Source organism: Malaya genurostris, chromosome 3, assembly GCF_030247185.1.
Source record: "Malaya genurostris strain Urasoe2022 chromosome 3, Malgen_1.1, whole genome shotgun sequence".
NCBI lineage: Eukaryota > Metazoa > Arthropoda > Insecta > Diptera > Culicidae > Malaya > Malaya genurostris.
The window spans coordinates 30,398,682-30,421,970 of NC_080572.1; the positions used below are offsets into that span (position 1 = coordinate 30,398,682).

The 23,289-nt window shown below is 36.1% G+C and overlaps 1 protein-coding gene across 3 annotated transcripts in view; it reads right to left on the reverse strand.

Annotated features, from left to right (window-relative positions):
* Positions 1 to 23,289, reverse strand: part of LOC131439031 (mucin-2-like) — a 145,254-nt gene that overhangs the window by 20,151 nt on the left and 101,814 nt on the right. For all 3 annotated transcript variants that reach the window (XM_058609531.1, XM_058609530.1, XM_058609529.1), the window contains exons 3-4: positions 6,818 to 8,161; positions 6,553 to 6,669 (exon numbers count right to left, since the gene is read on the reverse strand). In XM_058609531.1, the coding sequence (XP_058465514.1) occupies positions 6,553 to 6,669; positions 6,818 to 8,161 (1,461 nt within the window). The remainder of the gene's footprint in view (positions 1 to 6,552; positions 6,670 to 6,817; positions 8,162 to 23,289) is intronic.

The following is a 23,289-nucleotide window of genomic DNA, read 5'->3' on the forward strand; positions in this document are numbered from 1 at the left end:
TTAGCTTTAGATCTTGCAACCCCTTTGTTCTGGCTTTTTAACAATTTGCTCCAGTCTTTAGTTTTTCCAGATACGTGAAAAAACTCTTTCCTTATACCAATCTTCAAAAATTGGATAAAAACAGACATAGGCTATCGGGAGATTGCCATTCTTGCTTGCATTCGGAAGCTCTTTGAAGCGATAGTTAATAAAAAACTGCTTATTCAAATACAAATAAAATTACTGACATGCAAAATGGATTTTGAAAGGACTTTCCACTACTAATATTCTACTTGAATTCGTCCACTATACCCTTACCGCTACGGACAAGGGAAATCACATTGAAGCTCTTTATACAGATTCCAACAAAGCATTCGAACGTACTGACATATCTATGCTTATGATCAAGTTACAAAAACAGGGAGTCTTACCAGGTCTTCTCAAATGGTTGGAATCTTATCTAACAAATCGTCAACAAATTGTAAAATTCAAGAGTAAAAAATCGAGCCCCATTCACGTCAGTTCCGGGCTCCTCCAAGGATCTCATTCAGCCTTTTTTTATTTATCTTATTTATTCCATTCCTTTGTTCTAAAATAATAAATTTCTAATATACGCAGACGATATAAAACTCTTTTCAGAAGAAGAGAAAAATGACGATGCCAAGGTTTACAAAGAAGAAGTTTTTTTCTTTTTATACTTTTTATACTTCAAGGAAAATGTAGTAGAATAACATTCAGTAAGTAACGAAACACACCAGACTTGATATTCTCACTCTAGGAATTCAAACATTAAAAGAACGCAGAGAATTTTCAATGGTCTCATTTGTAAATGACATTGTTTCGAATTCGAGATTCCAGTGAACTGCTGTTACACTAAGGTCTCTTTTAACACGGGGGCTACGCACCGTGTTAAAAAAATCCGTGTAAAATAAAACCGTGTTAATTGCGGAAACCGTGCAAAACAAACTGCGTGGAAAATTTAACTTAATAATTCCAAAAACCATAGATTTGATTATTTGTTTGTTTTGTTTTTGATAAAACGTAACTGTTTTTTTTTTACAATAAAAACGGAAATCTAAAAACCAGCCTGAGGTTACGAGAAGGGTCTAGTCATACTTGATAAAACACATTGGACGACAAATACAAATTAGAACGCTCAGGAAACACGTTGTACGATAAGCAAATTAATCTAAATGCCTCATGCTTTCTGTTTAATGAATTCGGTTTTCAAAATACGTACAATTTAGAACGTTCGACTAAATAAGTGCATAGAAAAGGTATTACTATGTGTCATGCTGAAGCAACTCATTTCATCGGCGTAAATTATAATAATACTAGAGTTATATCATTCAAATGGGTATAAAATACTGTACTGCTCGATATGATGAAGAGTTGAAGGGATTAGTAAATCCGACTATTTCTTCAACACTACGAAATTCTCGATGATATCAATGACGATGCTGACATCATATACCACAACTCAGCGGAAGAGACGTTGTCGTGTAATTAAAGACAGGGATTGAAGATCTGAAGACTGATTAATCATTTAATGGAACGACAGTCAATGATCTCGTGAATTGTTGAGTGAATGAGTTTAGTTAACTTTCAAACTTTAAATTAGCTCTCATCATCATTTTCTTACAGACAATCTGTTCCCTTTGTAAAACTATTCTCAAAAACAAATCACAGTGCTTTTTAAACTATCATCAGAAACCGTGTTAATTGCGAAAACCGCGTAAATAAAAACCGTGTTGATTCCGGAATCCGTGTAAAAAAAAGCCATGAACAAAAAAACCGTGCGAAAAGAAACCGTGTAAAAAGAGACCTTAGTGTACAAATCAAGACAAACAGAATCTATATTCTGGGTTCGCGTGTTCGGTGTTGGTTCCTAATAAAGATCATCATTTTCTTACAGACAATCTGTTCCCTTTTTAAAACTATTCTCAAAAACAAATTACAGTGCTTTTTAAACTATCATCAGAAACCGTGTTAATTGCGAAAACCGCGTAAATAAAAACCGTGTTGATTTCGGAATCCGTGTAAAAAAAGCCATGAACAAAAAAACCGTGCGAAAAGAAACCGTGTAAAAAGAGACCTTAGTGTACAAATCAAGACAAACAGAATCTATATTCTGGGTTCGCGTGTTCGGTGTTGGTTCCTAATAAAGATCAATCTAAGAAGACACTCTTGCAATTGCGGATTCAAAAATGTGACGATTGATTAAACTTTTTAATTGAAAATGTCGACCATTACAAATATTGGTTCAATGGCTCGATCAACCTCACTGATCTTTGTAGTTTTGGAGTTTTGAACAATTCGCTTCTGTTTACATCGTCATTGATATTAATACACTTTTTAAATTAAAATGTTTTTCATATCCCTATAAATCTGGACCCGCAAATCGAAATTTTCCATGGAACTTCAAAACCTTTCGTTAAAATCTTATTTTGTGGGAATCGGTTGTGCTAGAATCAAGTTTGAATACCCGATCAACTTGTCATATCTGAATCATTTGTCTTTTTGTTACTTAATAGAATATTCTGCTATTTTAACTACTAACGAGATCAAACTCATATCAGTACTTTTTACTAAAGAAGCTTTTTGCAATGAACTTGTTACTGCTTGATGATCGAATACATATTAGAACTGTATAATTTAATTATGTATGTATGGGAGTTTCATAAATGCTTTAACCATTCATAACATAGCTAGTTATTTCTTAAACTTTCAGTCATAAACAATTCAAACTACATGATTTTTGTGATTCGAATCGATGCGTCGGAATATTTCCTATTAATAGGCGAATTGATATTAATAATTGAATCGAAATTGATTGAGCTGAACCGAAATTGAAATTGGAGACTTTGCTTGATTGAGCTGTACACACGTGAAACGTAATTTGGATCTCGACGAATCCATTGGAAATTAGTCCAACACCTCATGTATCGTACAACATTTTTTAAAGAGTTTAACAGCGACATTCGGTTTCGTAAATTACCGTGTTTAACAGCAATCGAACATATTATCGAAATCCTACTTATTTACCGGAAGCTTGGTAAACGGCTTTTAGACTGCCGAAATTTGGTAAGTCTTCGAAGTAGCCCTTTTAGTTCAGTTCAAAACTGATCAAAGTTAGTAAAAGGAAAAAGGAATGTGCAAAATGCCAAAGACCGTGGAATCAGTTTGAAATCTAAAATTATATCCAAATATAGTGATATATATCGTAAAATGAAAAACAACTTTTTGCGTTGTTTGGTGATGAGAATTCCTCTAAACCCAATCCACTGCATGGAGCTATTGATTGGGCTCCGGTAATATATATTTCCTTAGGGTGGTAAAAAAAGGCCAATGTAAAAAAATGCAAAAGCAACTTTCTTCGCTATTGTCAGATAAATCTCCATGAAAAACAAACTTTTTTAAAGCGAAATGAACCAAATAAATTGATATTTCTGTTCTGAATTTCAACCCAACAATAGTGAAAAAAATTCTTTCAAGTTTTATAACAATCGATGTTGCCCTCGGCTTGAGCTTAAGCAGTGCGCCTTTAAACTTGTATTATAAAATAAAAAAACAAAAGCAGTTATTGAAAAAAACAATAACTGTTTTCCTAAGATTGTAAAATTAAATATTTATTTATTTTAACCTTTACTTTTGTTGTAGTCAAATTCTGATTTTCCGCCGAGCAAATTCACGCAAAATTTTGTTTCAGCAGACGAGTTCGAAAATTGTTTTTTTTAATAAGTATTTATTGGAATATGCGTTAAAATTAAATTATTAAGATTTAAATTGGGTGTTCAGCCACAAGTGGTGACTTTTCAGCCCTATTATATACATGATTTGGTTATTACAATGAGAACATCATTTGCTTCCGCAATTCGGAGATTTTCGTCTAGGGAAAATTCTAAACCTACTCGTATTGTGTAATGGGGAAAAGGAACTTATACACTAACTTACTAACTAATACAGAGAGCGAATCGATTCAATTTAAGATTGCATCGATTTTTGTCGGAATTTGCTTATAATATTATGTGACATTATATCTAAGGGTTCTATATTTGTGAATCTGTGTAACTTATTTGTACTAAACAAGGGAGGACGCTTCAAAATCATTTTCAGAATTTTATTCTGAATCCTTTGAAGCGTTTTCTTCCTGGTGAAACAACTGGAAAAAATTGGTACTGTATAAAGCATGGCTGGTCTGAAAAATTCGTTTATAAATTTACAATTTGTTTTTTAGACAGAGCTTAGAATTTCTTTTTAACATTTAATATATTTATTACACTTTACCTGGATTCCTTCAATGTGATCCTTGAAAGTGAGTTTTTTTGTTATACGTTAAATCTAAGTATTTTGCTTGAACAGACCATGTCAATTCCAAGCCATTCAATTTGACAATGTGATTATTGTTTGGTTTAAGAAAAGAAGCTTATGAGGAAAGATAATTAATTGCGTTTTTGCTGCATTTGGTTTAATTTTTCATTTTGGCAGATAATCACTGAAAATATTTAAACTTCTTTGTAGGCGACTGCAGATCACTCTTAGATTTCTACCTGTGGCTAACAGACTTGTGTCGTCACAGAATAGCGATTTCTGACAACCAACGGGTAGATTTGGAAGATCAGAAGTGAAAATATTATACAAAATTGGAGCTACGCTCGAACCCTGCGGAACACTTGCTCGTACGGGTAGCAATTCAGATTTACAATTCCGATTGCTAACCTGAAGAGTACGATCAGTTAAATAATTTTTAATCACTTTAATTAAATAAATAGGAAACTGGAAATCAGACATTTATGCTATTAAATAATTTTTAATCACTTTAATTAAATAAATAGGAAACTGGAGATCAGACATTTTTGCTATTAAACCTTTGTGCCAAACACTGTCGAATGCTTTTTCTATGTCTAGAAGAGCAACTCCAGTGGATAACCCAGAAGAATTATTTGCTTTCATCATGTTCGTAACTCTGACAAGTTGATGAGTAGTTGAATGTTCATGACGAAATCCAAACTGCTCTGGTAAAAAATTGAATTCTCATTCATATGAGACATCATTCTCAACAAGATATTTTTTTCAAAAAGTTTACTAAATTGTAATTATTAGTTTTCCTCTGTAAATGCTGCACGGTACCAAGAACATCGGTTTCACCATCTGGTGTTCTTTTTTATATTTCTCTTCGATTTTGCTACTCGTTGAACCTATCATTAAAAATTTTTAATAAATAATGAAACTTGAAAACTCTGTTTATATTATTGATTTCTTATTGAAAATAGCTGAATATCTCGACGAAATATAGAAAATTTCAGTACATTCGTGTTCCAGAACGAAAATCTCGGAAATTTATCATACGCACGAAACCAAAATTCTAACTAATTGCAAACTATCTACCAGATCAAAAATACCGAGATTTCCAGTGTTTGCCGAGATGAATGGCGGCTGCTCAAATCTCGGCCAAGGTTTTTCGAGAATCGAGAGGAAAATCTAAATGTTCGAAACCTGATCACTGTGTAATATCAAAGAAGTATTTAGCAAATAGCATTAACTTTATGTTGAACCGTCAGGTCGGAGGTAGCAGTTAAACATAAACTGCTACGCACTGATGAGTCTAACACGAAACGTAAAATCAAATTAAATTGATTATGTGCACCTGAAAAACAAAGATGTGTTTCACATAACAAAAACGTGCACTGTATAAACCATACTTTTTTTTTGTTTTAATTATAGAGGCTTTAACATCTTAGGTCATTCGCCTCTTCGGACCAGAAAATCTTTCTGACCCTATGTGCGGGGTTGGGAATCGAACCCAGGCGGGCTGCGTGAAAGGCATCGACTATCCCATCACGCTATACCCGTCCCCTAAACCATACTTATATGTAATGCAATTATCACATATTATTTGGAATTATGTCCACAGCAAGATTCTTCATGAAATTTGAAACACCCCAATACACACATTCTTGTTCATCAATCCGATGTAATTACAAATGAAGCCATAAACAATAAATAACCTGATTTGACAACCTACCACCCTTCAATTGAAATATGTAATCACAAAACCGAAGAAAACTGATATTATTACCGCTGATTATAGGTCCATATTGATCCAGTTGCTTGAAGACATCTTGCCAAAGGCAAAGAATCCTAGCAAAGAAAGGATCTCTTCAATGATTGCATTTGCTAGATATTTTTGTATTGTCTATGAACTATTTTTCAATTATACTCTAATAATCCAGATGTTTCTCTGTCTGTCTCCCTCTCGTTTCCTTTCCTATCTGTATATCGGTGTATCCCCTGGTGAACATTGCACCGACTAAACGTCTATCCTCGATGAACCAAAGAATGAGTGGAAGTTCGATTGTCTTACAAACCCTCTGTGCCCACGTGTTCGGTAAACACAATCGAATAAATAGTTTGAGTTAGAAATTCTCCCTGTGCGAATTATCACTTTAATGGAGTGGGAACTATGTGATGGGTTTGGGAAGGTGTGTCTCCGGATCGATGGTAAATTAGACTGTTCTAGTTTTCAATCTACAAACTATTACATTACAAGCCAGGAAGCAGTCAGTAACTTACCGTTGTCGGCGGTGCGGTGAAGGTCGGAACTGTCGGTGTGTACACCGGAGCCTTCTTAAGGCTAGATTCGAATCTGGCGCCCACTCTGGAGCCGCCAGGAGATTGTGGACGCTTCAGCTATAAGGTAGAACGGTAATAAAGATAGCAATCGTAAAGGGATTGGAAACGTGTTTCTAGATTAGTACATAGGAAATAACTATTCACACAAACGGAAATGATATCTTTTGTGCATAATGCACCCTTCGTGTGGTTCCCTACTACTTACTGCACTTAGAGATGACGATGCTTTGGAACGAGATGGGATTATCACCGGTTTGAGGTCGTCACTCCCATACCCAGTCGGTGGTTTACGAGATGCTTTCTGGGTCTGTGTCTGTTGGGCCAACCGGAATGAGCTTGGATTACGCAGAGATGCAATCACAAAACTGTTGTCGATGGGTATTCGTTTTGGAATCACTTGTTCAAACCCGTCACTAGAACTTGTCGATTCCGTCGTAGATGAAAAAGTTCTCTTATTTGGCACAGGACTTCGACTGGCCGGAATATATGGTTTCCGAGATGTTGTCGAAGATGGCGTAGTTGTAGATGTCAACAAACTCACGACACTCGGCTTACGAGAAAAACCTCTAGAGGGTTTTGGTGTAGTGGTAATAGTGTCAGTTTTTAAATCGGGAGTAATGGATTGCGGGATTACTCTGGTTCGCGGTGTTTGTAATATTCTCACAGCTTTCGGCGTTGGTTTGATTGAAGTATTAGTCGTTGTTGAAGGTTCAGCTACATTCGCAGCACTAGGAAAGGTCCTAATTGGACGAGGAGTAATTATTTTCGCAGTACTAGTCGGTCCTGGAGTAGTAGTACTTAACACTTTCACTTTAAATCGTGGAGCATCTTGTAGTTCTTTACTTTTTGGTTGGCTCCTCCCAGTCGTTACATCAAAACTGTTTTGGTAAGCATTTTTCGTACTGCTTTCCAAGAGCTTGGCCTTTAACAACTTTTTGAACTCTTCCGGGTAGTTTTCCTCCGATGCTACATCTTCTACGCGTTCGTTGACAATAGCTTTTTTTTTACCTCTAGATCGATTGTCAGTTGCCCGAATAGATGAACTTGAAACACCTTCTTCAAGTTCATTGGAAATTTTTCCTCCATCATTACTCGTTATCCTATTTAGTTTGATATCAGTTATCGTAGCAGCCGTCGAAGGCCTGCTAGTAATTTCATTTTTGAATCCTCGTTGTCTGCCTTTTCGCCTAGTAGATTGCTGATCTTCGGAAGTCTTGTCCGCACTCTTCTCTTTCTGATATACGATCTCAGTTCGTACACTCGGTGCTGGTTGCTCTTTCGTTGTACGCCGCAGTAGAAACTGGTCGTCGTTAGAGTCTTCGAAGCTTCTTTGCACCAGTATTTGTGTTTGTGGTCTTACCTTCCTGCGCGGACTAGTTTCTATGATCACCGTAGGAACAGTTGATTGACGTCGCCGCGAAACTGAAGGAGACACACTTCGACTGAAATGTTCATCGCTGACCAGCAGCGACGTGTCGTCCGCCCATGGTCTCGATGAAGATGACGACGGCGGCAGTCTCTGATTGAAGCGAACCGATCCTCGTTGCGCCTGGAATGAGAACGAAAAAACAGAATACACGATCAAAACAAAAGATTAAACAAAACTGTTGAAAGTAATGAATTATATCCACACTGCTTTGGGATTAAAGGGTATTGATAATAAATTGCTCAGAAAAAAATTGCTCAGTTTTTCAAAGTACATTAAACAAACCTGCTCACCCTTTGTACTATTTGTTTTCGATATTTGCTGCTAAGTTGTGAAAATGGCATCGAAATAAAAGGAACAACGCGTAACAATTACGTTCGCGCATCGCGAAAATCAAAATCAAGCTTGCGAAATTGTTGAATGTAGCCAAATTCACTGTTGCCCAATAAAAGTGTTAATGAACCGTTTTTCAATAACTAGAAAAACTGGAACGAAAAAATCGAAGACCGAAGGTCGCAAAAAGGTCATAATGTGTAGTCAGCTTTTATTTATGTTCCAATTGCAGAGATTTTTTATCTTAAGGTCATTCGCCTCTTAAGCTATTCCTGTCTCATGTACGCAGCTGTGTCAAGCGGAATCTCACCCTATCCCTTCGAGATGTCGCTAGTGAACTGAGAGTGTTGTCCCCAATCCTGCAGGAATGCATGAAAAATCGTCTATTACCTTTCCTCAAACTACACAATTCTCCCGTTCTGTGTTGACTGGATTTGGCATCTTGGCATTTTCACGAATCATGATTCAAATTAAAGCTCTCATTGTCTTACTGTGTGATTTCATCCTGATCCGACTTCCGGTTCCAAAATTATAGGGCGATGAAAAACATTCAAATCAACATTCAAAACGACGATGAAAAACTAGTACGCTGGCTTTGCTCCGTTCGCAGGGTGCTTTGTTCAATATCTTATAGCGTGCAGGGTTGCCACATTAAAATTGATATTTTTCAGGTGAAAAAAAGTAAATTTTTAATTCTTTTATTGATTTTGCATCTACTTGTTAGTGTTATTACAAGATCATGCTAACGATGCTTTTCTATAAAAGTAGGGGAAGATGTTCGGTTGCCGGCAGTGTTCTGTTGCCGACCCCCAACCTAACTTTTGACAGAAAGCAGATAGCGTCATTCCGACAAATGTCATGTGTGTGTAATAGTAGCACGTTCTTTTTGTGCTGAATACCAAAGCAAACAGATGCTTGTACTTTTTGCTGCGCTTAAAACAAAATTTAATTGCGTGAAAATCAACAAAAATGTTTTTGTGACTTTTTTGATAGCATTATAAATTAAAAAGCATTCATCGAAAAGGTGAGTGGATTGAATGTTTATGAGGTGAAATCGATCTATTTCGTGATTTAATATCGGATGCTATCAAAATTTTCGTAACAAAAGTTTTTTTTTCGTCATTTTTCTAATGTCTACCGATTTCGGTTACCGGCACTCTAAGGTGTTCGGTTACCGGTACCCCATTTTTAACGACAAATCGAAAAATTCTCAGTGATGTGCAGAAATACGAAGTCTGCAAATTTGTCTGTAAATTATCAAATTTCTTAGTTAACATGTAAACCTTTTTTCGTCTAAAGACTTTTCACAGACTTTTGAAACTTCGATTGTTTGTAGACATTCGTCAGAAATTACAGACTTTTGAAAATTGGCGCCATCTTTTCGTTTTTACTAGCTAAAATTATTGTATTATCTGGCATCTCGGGTGATACGCAACACGTGGACAACATGACGCCTTCGATACATCCTTCATATTAGTAAAAACTTTGGTTCTCTGGTTCTGTTAGCCACCGGCCTAATCAACACCAAAGGCGCCACCATCCAAATCATTGGCCAAAAGAACCAAGGCGAATTTTTCCATTTATAGCAATATTTCTTGGGGTGCCGGTAACACCTTTTTTGAAATGATCAAAATTTATCACTTTACAAAATTGATAATACAGTCTTTTCAATCGATTGAATCAACTTAGTTTCTTTTTCAGTTGTTAGTTAGGGACTTTAGCTTTCCATTGATATATATATATATATATATATATGTCCGCCTAATGTGCACTTAGTCAGAAGTTATAGGCTTGAAAGAAAAGGGTGCCGGTAACCGAACACTCTTCCCTACCTATTGCATTGTTAATTGAACAACCCCGTCTAGCGTGAAAAACTATAATAAATAAATTATAATAAAACCCACTTTCAGAGGCGAACCAGGTAATAGTTAAAAACCTCTTAAATAACGACAAAAAAACCATTTTGTAACCAATATCTCACAAACACTTTTTTTCTGTCTGGACGATATTTACCTGCAGTTTGTATATAGAGAAAGCTTTATCTTACGATTGATAAATATCTACACGGGAAAAGCTAGCGCACTAGTAACTGCATACGTTAGAATTTTTTTTCGATGTTTTTAGCCTATTCAAAACGAATCTATCTTTTTAGTTGTTACTTCACTGCTCATACTTATATATCAGTCGCACATTGAATAGTTCAATACATTAAATTAATGAAAATTGCCTGATATGCGAGTACTTTGCATACGGGACAGATAAGAGTTGCTATTTTTTCACACTTTTCCGCGCAAACCCACAGTTTTTATTTCTAAAAGAATATTAAGAATAGGATTCACGCATACGTGCCGCAAGTCGATCATTACGACAAATTCCATTAATTGAAATTGATTCTGCTACCTTATCCACCATATTCACCAGATTTAATCTCCAGTGTTCTGTTCTCAGATCTGGAAAAGACGCTTGCTGGAACAATTGTATTGCTCTTCGAAGGGAATACTTCGATTAAATCAGGATTTGGAAAACTAAGCATTGTTTTCTTTGTCAGACCGGGGACTTTTTAATCGACATGTTATGTGGCCTGAGGAATTTTTTCATACAACGCGTATTTTCTAAGCGAAATAATGGCGTTGCATACGTGTTCTCTTACAAACGACTCAAAATATGCATTTGAAGAAATCTACTCACATTACCTTGTCAAATCTTACGAATGTTCACATAAATAATAACAAATATGGATAAAAAACGTACGACAGAAAATAAGTCTGTAAATTGGTCGCATTGAGGATCAGAAATCACTGAGAAGATTCAGTACTATACAGCGGTTGACCCATCAATTCGATGTTGTGAAAGCTCAAAAATTCATATATATTGTCGTAATGGAGAATGAATCGTTTTTGGAGGTTGATGGTTATACGTTGCTCTAATGTAGCGGCGTCCATATACCCGATTTTTCCGAAAAAACAGGGTATCATTTGCATCGAAGTCTTCCGTGTGCGAATAATTATTAAGGGGGCACTTCTTTATTTTATTGTGAAGGACAGAAATGAAAGTTTGATAATAAGAAAGACCGTTTTTATAAAACTTAAAAATTCAAAACCGGAGATATATCGAGCATCTCCCGAGACTGGATTCATAAAGTCGTCTACCAGTTCACACGATATCGCCCAAAGTTGAACTCTGATATATCCTAATTGTATATTAAATTTATCAAAAGACTTATCTGAAGTACATGAACTTCAGATACTTTAAGCCTTGGTATTACATTCCTTTAGTGGAATTTGACCTTCTGTTTCAACAGACTTCGCAGCCGATTCAGAATGTACAGAACCATTTCATGGCTGGTGCTACGATTCTTCTGGCACTACGAAAGATACTTTAAGAGTATTGATTAACTAGCAGCATATACAAACATATATAAAGAAAAACGAGATTTTTTTCTTGTAGTTTTTATCCAACATGAAATATTTCAAACAATCTTTCTATGCACTTTAGAGGTTCGTGCCGATTGATTCAGTAATTTTACTACTATTGTGCGACCGGGGGGTTTCGAGAAAACGAATTTCAAAGTTTCAATAGAATGTCTGGACGCGAATAAACTCAATGAACCATAACTCAGAGACTTCGCAATTATGTTCTCAGTTAGCATATTCGTTGATTAAATCAACAAAAAATAACTTGCCCTATCCACCTAGCAGTAAGATGATACCTTTTTTATCAATCCGCATGTGTTCGACTGTCGTTTTAAATGACAGTTTGAAATTTAAATCACTCATTACCCTGTAATTTTGGTACTGCAAGTCGAATGGAAAAGAGAAATTGTATGAAACCATAAATTTATTCCTTTTAATCTAAACGTGTGACAATCGATTAAGTTGTTTGTCATTATTCACGATACTTTAAGAACCGGTATTAAACGACCAGCATACCCCATAACGGTTCGAATGTACCTCTATATTTTAGAGTCATCTATAATTTCGTTAGGCGGTAGTACTCAAAAGCTTAAGTACCTCAAAAAAGTCACTAAGCAAAATTTGAGCTAAATCGGATATGGATGAAGGGTGCCGCCCGGTGGTCAATGTTTGTGAGGGAAACAATCACGTACCCAGAAGGGGGGCTAGGGGCCCAGGGCCCCTCCCGAAATCAAAAACAGATATATAATTATTTAGAAGGTCTAAGACATGCGTTGCAAAAATAACAAGCCACTAAACGTAAAGAAATGTAATACAACAACAGTTCCAGTGGAAATGTTGAAAGTGTCCGTTAAAAACACCCGTAAAAGACACACCGAGAATTAGGTACATAAGCAATTTTCAATAACATTATTTTTTTATATTTGGGCCTCTCCCGAAACGAAATCCTGGGTTCGGGCCTGCCTTAGAATTATATAACGTCGAGATTTAGTGACATCTCGAAAACATTTTTTTTTGATACTCAACTTAGAAAAAGGTGGGTGGGTAATGTCAGAGACATAACTGGATGTCGTGAATACGAAAACAACTGACATGTTCCTTATCACTTCCGAATATCAATTAGTTGATCAATTGTATGAATTATGCAAGCATTCCCCTTTATCACATTTTTCGCAAAAACAAATAAGGCTTCACTTTTTGTTGAGAGGCTTGTTTCTACCTGATTTCGTTTGTAGCTTTTTCACTATTTGGCGGTCCTAACGGCTATAAAAAATAGCCGCATACAGAATTTTAATGTCGATTATTTCATTTCGGATTTGCATAAGTTATTGATAGAAACTATCAATATGCTGTAGGGATTCGTTTCTAGCATTCAGAAAGGTCAAATTGCGTAATTCTCTACGACATTAAACTCTGGAACATTTTTCGCAAAAACAAAGAAGGCTTCACTTGATCTCGATTACTGTGAATTTCACACAGAGAAAAGTGCACAAATCCAACCAAACTGTTCTAGATTTGCACTAAACCGAGGATATTTCCTTCCGATTTGCGAACAACAAATTCTAATAGTTCTTTAGAAAACTTTTAGAGCCATTAGAACGGCTGATTTTGTGTAATGCTCTCCACCGTTGTTTTTTCACCAATGCTAATGACTAGCAGCTGTGACGTAATCGCTCTTGTCGAAAGCGAAACTAGTTGTGCAGACGACACAAAACACATCTGCTCGCAGTGGCGATAGAAACCAAACTGATTGAATTTTTGTGGAGAGGTTAGTTTTTACCTGATTTCGTTTGTAACTTTTTCACTAATGGGCGGTCCTAACAAGTATAAAAATAGCCGCGTTCAGAATTTTAATGTTGATTATTTCATTTCGAATTTGCATAATTGCATAAAAGTTGAAAAATTTTGATTCTATTGGTAGTTAGATTATATAATCCCTTCACAGATCACTGAGCTATGAGTTTAAAAAATACGAGAAAAGCAAACGCGCCTTATGAATTATCCTCTTTGATACTCATTTATACCAAACATTTCAGAAAAGTTTAACTTTGAAACTATTTGAAATTATGTCACACAACTGAAAATTTTATCATAAAATTGTGATCATATTCCCGATGGCATGTAGCAAAAATTATCTTGATTCGTTAGATACAACAAGAGATATTCACGATCAAAAACTTATCATTCTCTCAGAGGGTAAATTTTTAAAAGGCACCCCATAGTAAAGTAAGTCGTATTCACGACAAAAAAATATTTCCGAAATCGAACTTTTGTTATGAAATTCGTTTTCGCTTTCCTTGAAAAAACGGTTGAGCTCATCTATTTCCTATACTTTCTGAACCGGACTTCGGAAACTGATATAGCTGAAGTCAAATAAATTCACCTAAGACATTGTAAACCATTTGATTTGATTCGAAATGTTTGAAAATCAATGTAGGCATCTTTGAGAAATTGTAGTGCGTTTCAAATTTAAGTTTTTTGAGTGATTTGAAAACCAAATACCGATAAAACTAAAATAAGTTTATTTGTTCATCGCCTATCAAAATCTGCGAAGCCGACAAACGCGATAAATTTATGTGAAATTTTTACACTAATCATCCTGTATCTCCGGAAGTAGGATCTGATAAAAAAAAATCAAGAAGTTTTTATGGGATCTTAGGATCTTTCATTTGAATCTTAGATGGATGAAATCGGTTCAGCTATCTACGAGAAAAATGAGTGACATTTTTTTAATTTCATTACACACACCACCCAGTAGTTCCGAAACGAGAAGCCTAATGAAATTCAGAAACCTTGTATGGGAGCATAGGACTTTTCACATGAGTCTAAGTTGGAAGAAATCGGTTGAACAATCTTGAGTAAAAATTTTTATCACACACATTTGCTGATCTTGACAAACTGATGCGAATGGTATATGGGTGTGTTATTCGTCCAACAATACTGCCATTTGTCTAATACATATGTTATATTCGAACGATTGTATTGCCAAACACAACATTTCCCAAATTTTGAACGAATTCTATATATAATGATATTTTTTATATGCATAAATATAATAGAGGTAAGAATCGAAATGTTTATAGCCCCTCTTAGCTAACTAGAACTCCAATAAAGCTAGTAAATGGTTTCTTCAAGTTTACATAGAAAAGTTGAGAATACGCTTTTGGAAAATCTCGACAACAATCGGAACGAGTTGGAAAAGACAACTTATTATTAGTATATAGAAACATAGGCTCCAATATCACATTTTCTCTCCTTCTTGAGCTCAATTGAAAGCACAAAATCATATAATTTGACATAGAAATTTCCTGACAAAAATAACCAGTTACACTTCAAACACCAATAATATAATTCAATAATGCAACGCTATAACACGCATAGAAGTGAACCCAAAATATCCCAGATCTTGTTTGTTATCTAAAAATTACTTAAAACAGAACATTATTTTTAAGAACTGTAACCATCTACTCATTGTATAAAAGCAGAGCTTCTGCTAGCAAGATACCCTTAAACGGTTAACTTTTTTCTTTCTACTGAGGCAATTCAAACTGCGTAAACATGGGATTTGACGGGTCATCGCTTACATTCACTTATGCAAACCTTTGTTCGTTTGTTTCACATCAGGTACGATCTTTCGAAGCATGTCCATCCGATCACTTGGTATGCAGAAAATTACAACAAACCAAACAACTAATAGCCCAAAACTGACTAAAAAAAGACCATCGAGCTCACTACGGATCATGGTCGGATTGGTGCCAACCGATCGCCTACCGTCTTGCATCCCGGGTAATGCATATACTGACTAATCTCAGATTCCTTGCGTGACTAACCATTACGATCTCACAAACAATATGGTTTTGTTTCCTTTCGCTTTTCTGTTTTGGAATACATGACCGAATTGAGTATGACCCTCCAGCATCATCTCCACAAGACATCTTTTACTTGCAAACATATGTTCAAGAAGGTTGAGCATAATTCATCCACAACAAAAACACATCGCTAAACTGTGAGGTCATTCCATTAGCCTTTCACAATCTCCTAACCGGACTGCAGACCTACATCGAAAATACAAATTTCGTATGCAATTATGGAAGCTTCGGATTATTTACAGTGTTGGCATAATAAAGGAAAGAATAACCATAAAGATTCAAATTAGCACCAGTATGCTGTTTTAAGATCTTACCACGTAATAATTGAAATATTTAGTTAAGATCTACTCGTAGTAGCATAAATCGTTCCGTGCCTTTATGTTGCTGTAGAACTTTTTTTGGAAAAGACCCAAAAATCCTTCTGAGCGAATTAATGGTAAATTGCAGACCACCAATTTAGTATATGCCAATTATGATACAAAACTACGAACGACTAGTATGGTGATGCATATTAAATTTCCCTATCCGGTGTCATATTTGGTGAACATTTAATTCATTCAGCATCGAGTCTCACTCGTCGCCTTACGACTCACATATATACATATTTTCTCTTGAATCTTAGCTCCTAATGAAGTCCGGGAATGTGATAATAAATCTTATTCCTTGAATAATACAAAAACCGAACCTTAATGAAAAAAATGAGAAGAATATGTAAAACAATTTCAGATTATTACACAGTATTACAGTATTACTCCTAGTATAGAGTAGAAGTTGCTGATATTACTAAGGGTATATAATTATGAATGCCTTATACTATGTTCACACTATCAGAAAATAACACGTTTTATCGAAAGTAATATAAAGTTAAAACCGTACTGTTCACACTCGGATTACGGTATACGCATGACATACTGTTTGTTATTGAAATTGATTAAAAACAAACTGTAAACATGTCTATGTTACAGAAATTAGGCACTTGTGCTGCGTTTTCTTCATCAATCAACGATTCAGTGCTCCAACTTTCCTGCTGTTCGATCCGTGATCTGATGCGAAAAAGATAACGTACATTGGCAACATTCGAAGAAACTACAAGGATCAGCCCCATGTGGTTGTTCGAGCCATTTGTATGGAACAAGGCAACCAAAATTTCTAATGATCTACAAACAAACAGTTCAATCAATCGTCACACTTTTGAATCAGCAATTGCACGAGAGTCTGCCTAGATTTATCTTGATTAGGAACCAACACCGAACATTGTTTGTTTTATAGCCGACGAAATTACACCAATATCCCAAATGTATGCAATTATATTTTTGTACATACTTGCGATACGGATTTTGATATTAAAGCTTCTCTTCGCCAAGCTTGTGTTTAAGTTTTGTATGGAAGCAGTTATTTTATAGCGTCAAGTTTCTCTACCATTCTGCGATTTCGGTTGAAGCGATAAACTTTTTCTCATTATCAATCGAGTTCATCTTAAATAAATTAAAAATTAATCTTAAGCATTCAAAATTTACCCTGGGGTAGTTGTCAATTTCACATCACATGGAATTTCATCCGAGCTTGCATGACACAAGATCAGAGCTTACCAATTAAAGCTTATTGTTTTATGGCACTTTTAGGTTCTTGCTGTTTAGCAACAACCTACCTCTAGCATGCTACGCGTAGGACTGAAACGTTAGCTATATTTTTGCTTCTATTTATAGATTCGCTTGCTTCCACCCGCATTGGCTTGGCTGCCGGACGGCTGACTAACGGCTGCTAGCGGTTAACTAAGATACGGGCGACTATGTTTTGCAAATTTGAATTTGACAGCCGTCACTGAAGCAATTTTGGTAGCCTACCTACCCGGGCAGCCATGGGCTCCAGACAACAACATCTATTGCGAGCAACAGCTTCGCTTTTGCATCTATTGGTCAATCAGAGCGATGCTTTCCGTTTGATATATCGCTTACTCATTCAAAACCGTCGTCTATGGCAGGGAAATCCGATATGCCGGAGATTTTTAGCAGGCAAAATAGGACACTGCTCGCTACTAATCAAAATTTTAATCATTCATAATTGAAAACACGTGACTTGATACATTCAAATCGAATCTTAGAAATATTTCCAATCAAGTAATGAAATAATATTAGTAATTGATACAAAATATACTGAGCTGTAAGTGTTTAAAACCTGACCACATTTCTACGTGTATTTTTCCATGAGTTTCTAATTTGCACCCCTATATAGAAAACAAAGATGTGTTTAACATCAAAAAGATACAAGCAGTTTCTTCTTCAAGCTATGGAGAATATTATTGTTGACAGGTATGGGCTTCAGTAGGTAAAAATGTGTGTTTTTTTCAGTATCGCATTTTAATGGGCAAACTAAACTATGGAAGATTTCACTACTCGTTCTCAATGTTCAGTATAATTCTACTGATACTAAGAATTTATTAAAGTCGTAGCTTGGTTCTTATCTTTGAAACAACGATCCATCCCTAGACACACATTATAAAATAATAAATAACATGTGTCGAACATTTATTTCAATAATATGATTTTTTCTTGCAGAACCGAACCCTATAATCATAAGCTTTCAGAAAAACATATGTGGTGTCAATGTGCTATTTTTGTTATTATGAAACAATAATGAAACCTTTCGTTTCAACGTCCTAGAGAAAGAGTACATTTCCTCCATTTTTCTTCCACTTCACATAAAAACAGATTTGACTGATTTCTTCAATGATGATTACATGTCTAGTTTGATTAAAAAACGGGTTCGACGCAAGCTTGTCAATTGACAATGACATAGTCAAAAATGACGAAAAGTGCTGAGAGGGTTGTGCTTGACTGATGTTATATCACGTTATTTGCGGAAAACACGTTTTAATGTGACGTTTTTGTACATGAAATAACGCTATGAGAAAACATGTTATTTCGCTTAAAACAAGAAATCGAAGTTAAAACATGATTTAACTCATAGTGTGAATATAGTATTAGTATATGTATGGCAAGGATCATATGAAGAATTTAAACTTAAAATATTTTAAGAGTTTTTAATTCTGGATTAATACAAAAAAATATCGTGGATTCTGTTTCAAAAACTTATTAGGAACTGTGAATAATTGGTATTTTGGTAGTGTTTATCAAACATATTTTATTAATAATTTCAAAGTTTCTGATATTCACCAAAAATCCCTCATCCCTCATCCCTCGTCTGAAAATCAAATTATTACGCTTGCATCTTCCATGGATGGCGATTGTTCGATATCCCTTAAAAATCATCATACAGGGTCCGCCATCTAACATTTTTATTAACTAGCGGTTATTTCGACATTGGTAACCTTAATGTCACTTCTGATTTGACAAAAACTTAGTTTTATCCTTCCGTTGAACGAAAATGGTTGTGTATACGCTTGAGGAACGCGTGAAAATAGTGCAATTTTACTTTGAAAATCATGGTAATGTTGCGAAATGTGTGCCAAAAAATCATCTTCTCGGATGAGGCACATTTTCATCTCGACGGGTATGTTAATAAGCAAAACTGTCGCATCTGGGGGACAAAAAATCCGCACGTTATCTTAGGGAAGCCGATGCATCCTCAGAGAGTGACGATTTGGTACGGATTTTAGTCTGGCGGCATCATTGGGCCATTTTTCTTCGATGCCATGATTAGCGATTGGTTCTTCCCGTTACTTGAAGAGGAAGACTTGGACACCATTTGGTTCCAACAAGACGGCGCTCCGTGCCACAAAGCCAACGCTACGATCGATCTTTTGCGCACACTCTTCGAAGATCGAATTATCAGTCGAAATTTGGATGTCGTTTGGCCGCCTGTGAGTTGACGCCGTTAGACTATTATCTTTGGGAGGCTGGCCGTATGGCGTACTACAAGGCCAGCCGAGGCAGCCATTTGAATGAAATTCTATTCCACAATTAAACCGGAGGGATTGTACTTTAATATGAAAAAAATACATTTTTAAATCGAATGAACCGTTTGTGTTTTATTGCATGTTTAAAAAAAAGTTACATGGCGGACCCTGTACATCCCGAGCTCGAACCTAGTGAAACTAAATCGAAATACTGAGCGCTACTAGTAAGCGTCTAATGCGTTGTTGAATTATTACCACTATTAGGCATCTATGAACGAAGCTAGTTTACATTATCCATGCTGTAACACCAATAATGTTAGGGCTGCTATTAAGGTAAAGTCTTGGCATTACATTCCTTTTGTGATATTTTGTCTTTCTGTTTCAACAGACTTCACAGTCGATTCTTAGCGTACAGAATCATTGCATGGCTAGTACTACGATCCTACTCAAACATACGACAACTGGTTTGTAAGACCAGCGCCCTATGCATTTAACCGCCAACCCGGGACAACATTCACGGTGTTAAGCAAAATTAGAGCCATTTTTATTTCACGTGTTTTTTTTATAACGGCCAATAAGCCACCTGTCAACTTCCACTTTCGGAAGAAATTGCAGGCGAGCAATGAAAAAAAGAGTACTAAATTTTATACCAGACGAAAGAGAAAACTTTTCTCTGCCGTTTACTAATATGACTTACGCTCAGCAAGTGCCGAGAGATTTGGAATTACTCTTTAAAGTGAATGTTGATTGATGGCTTATTGGCCGTTATAAAAAACGCGTGATTTGATCTTTGTATCTCACATAATAGCAACATGTCTATGGAAAAAAACCACAAATGAGAAATACATTTAAGTCAAGGAAAACCAACAGAATATTGCAAAGCATTTTGAATGAAGGAAATTGTTAAAACTGGAAATAATTGCGGCGAAATTATTTATCAACCAGTACGCAGCATACTTATCAAACTTATACACAGACGAAGACTGAAAAGAGTAATCAAAATTCAAAATACTTGACGTGTCATTCTTAGTAAAGGTGCAGAAACTATTAACTCTTCTTTTTCTGAAACTTTTCCAGAACACTCTTGCCGACAAAGAAATCAAGGCCGGGGAACTGCTTGAATCTGCACTAAGCTCAAAAAATTCAAAATTTTGGATAAACATTTAACAATTTCGCTTGAGTTTCAAATGTAAAATAGATTAAATGGTGAAAAAGACAAGTTTTTCCCAATCCTACAATGTTACAATGTAATGTTAATACTAGATCTTATCTAGTAAGTAAGAAAAACAGACGACTACAGAGACACAACAGAGTCTAACATAGGGAAGACCGAGGATAGTTGGCAGAAGGGGCAGGTTGGTCGAGCGCCTTTTATGGCACCGTGGTGACATCTAAGGAGATTTTGGTGGAGTATTACGCGCCCATGTACCGACGTAATTTCAGGTGTTTTTGTGTTCTCATTTGATTAGCGGCCTAAATTTTGTTCAAACCGAGCGTTCCAATTTTATACGATAACGGATAAGACTATTTCTGATTGATTGCTATCTTACACATGGATCAATAAGTCCCGAGACTAACAATGGAAACGACTTTTTTTTGTAAAATTTTAGGGTGATACAATGGTTCCAAAGTTTTTCCATTTTTTCAATACCATGTGTATAAAAAAATTTATCTTTCGCTTCAAAATAAGCTTCAGTTTCAGCGATGACCTCCTCATTTGAGCCATTTGAGCCATTTGAGTCCTTGTGGCAGGGTGCATTGTCTTGATGAAAAAGGATTTTTTTTCTCTGCATGTGCGGTCGTTTTTTTTTGCGATTTCCTCCTTCAAACGCACCAGTAAGTCAATATAATAATCACTGTTGATCGATTTACCTTTTTCGAGGTAGTCAATGAAAATCACGCCATGCGTATCCCAAAAAACTGACGCCATGACTTTGCCAACTGACTGCTGCGTTTTCGGACGCTTCGGACGGCTGTCGCCAGCTGTGCGCCACTCAGATGACTGCCGCTTCGACTCTGGAGTGTAGTGATGTATCCATGTTTCGTCCATGGTCACGTAACGACGCAAGAAATCTTTTTTGTTGTGAGTAAATAGCGATAAACTGCTTTCTGAATCATCGACTCGTTGCTGTTTTTGTTCCATCGAAAGCAATCGCGGCACCCACTTGGAAAAAAACCTTTTTCATGCTCAATTTTTCATGAAGGATAGTAAATACATATGATATCTGTGTCATCTCAGCAATCTCACGGAGCTTCACTTTACGATCTTTCATTATAATTTTTGTCACTTCACTCACATTTTCCGATGTAACGGCTTCCACAGGTCTACCCGAGCGTTCCGCGTCATTTGTGTCGGTACGACCACGTTTAAACTCGGCGAACCACCGACAAATCGTTGCTTTTGATGGACAAGAGTCCGGATAACATTTTTCAATCCATTGTTTTGCTTGCCCGGTGTTTTTACTCATTAAAAAACAATGTTTTATCAAAACACGAAACTCGGGTTTTTCCATTTTTTAAACAAACTACAAAACGACTTTACTCCAACCTCGATAACTCAGCTGTTTCTGGTCGGATCGACTTAAAATTTTGACCCGTTTCAAGCAAAGGTTAGTACTCTAGAAAGACGTGGTTACTGGTTTACTACGAGCGCCATCTCTGCTTTAGTCTCGGGACTTATTGATCCATGTGTTAATACTGTCACATTTTACTAACAAAAAATAACAATTTTTCTGAAATCAATCCTTCATCTCCCTTATGTCCCGAAAATAGTATAGGAAGCCTTAAATCTATAGCTCAAATAATTTCAATCGGACTGTAATCGCTAGTGATCTCAGGCTCAGTCAACATGTACAATTTAATAGTATTAGGAAACTCATTATCTCATAGAAGTAGAATGAAAGATCGTGCAAGTAATGCAAAATCTGGTACTTGAATTTAGTTCACATTATGAAAATGGTATTTTAATGAATGGAAAATAACGTAACACCCCTTGCATACTACAATATTCACACAAAAATACAATCGCTCGTCGTCCTAATCGGTTGGGAGTGCGTTCGAAAATACAGTTTCGCCAATCCACAGACAAATTTTAATTATTGTGCATTAATTGAAGGAACCGTTTTCTCAGTTCTCTCATTCTCCTTCGATTCAAGCCTCGCTGTTGTTAGGTTACAAGTACACAATGGACATGCCAAATTATATGTTGTATGCTGCTATGTTCAGTTTCGCTGAACAGAACACTGGTGCTCGGTACGCGTCAAGGCGCGCTTTATATTTCCCGAGTCAAATGCATAATCCCTACAGCAAAAGAACATGGGAAGTAACACTACCATTGCACTTGTCAACCACGAGAGGCTGTGCGGCGATTGTAACAAAACAGGACCACGGGTGCTTTAATCTGGGCACTTTGTCAGGATTAGGGCAAAGCTTTGCAATTTCGAAACGATGCGGAGCTGCACATTGTACCGTCGTCGGACCCATTCATGGTTCAGAGTTATGACTCACCGTGCCAAGCAGTAGGTAATATCCAACTTTGTTGATTCTGGATTAGGTCTTATGCAATAAGCATGATAGGGCTAGTTAGTAGGCTCCAAGAAAGTTGCACTGATAGTCACATAAACGACCTCGGTAATTCATCACAAATGAATTATTAGATCTATATTCGATTTATATCAATTTCATCAGATAGTGGCATTAACATTAATTCAAATAGTTTTATTCTCCGATATAGAGCATTGTAATTCCACTTTGTGTAATACGTGGAATACATCATTTGAT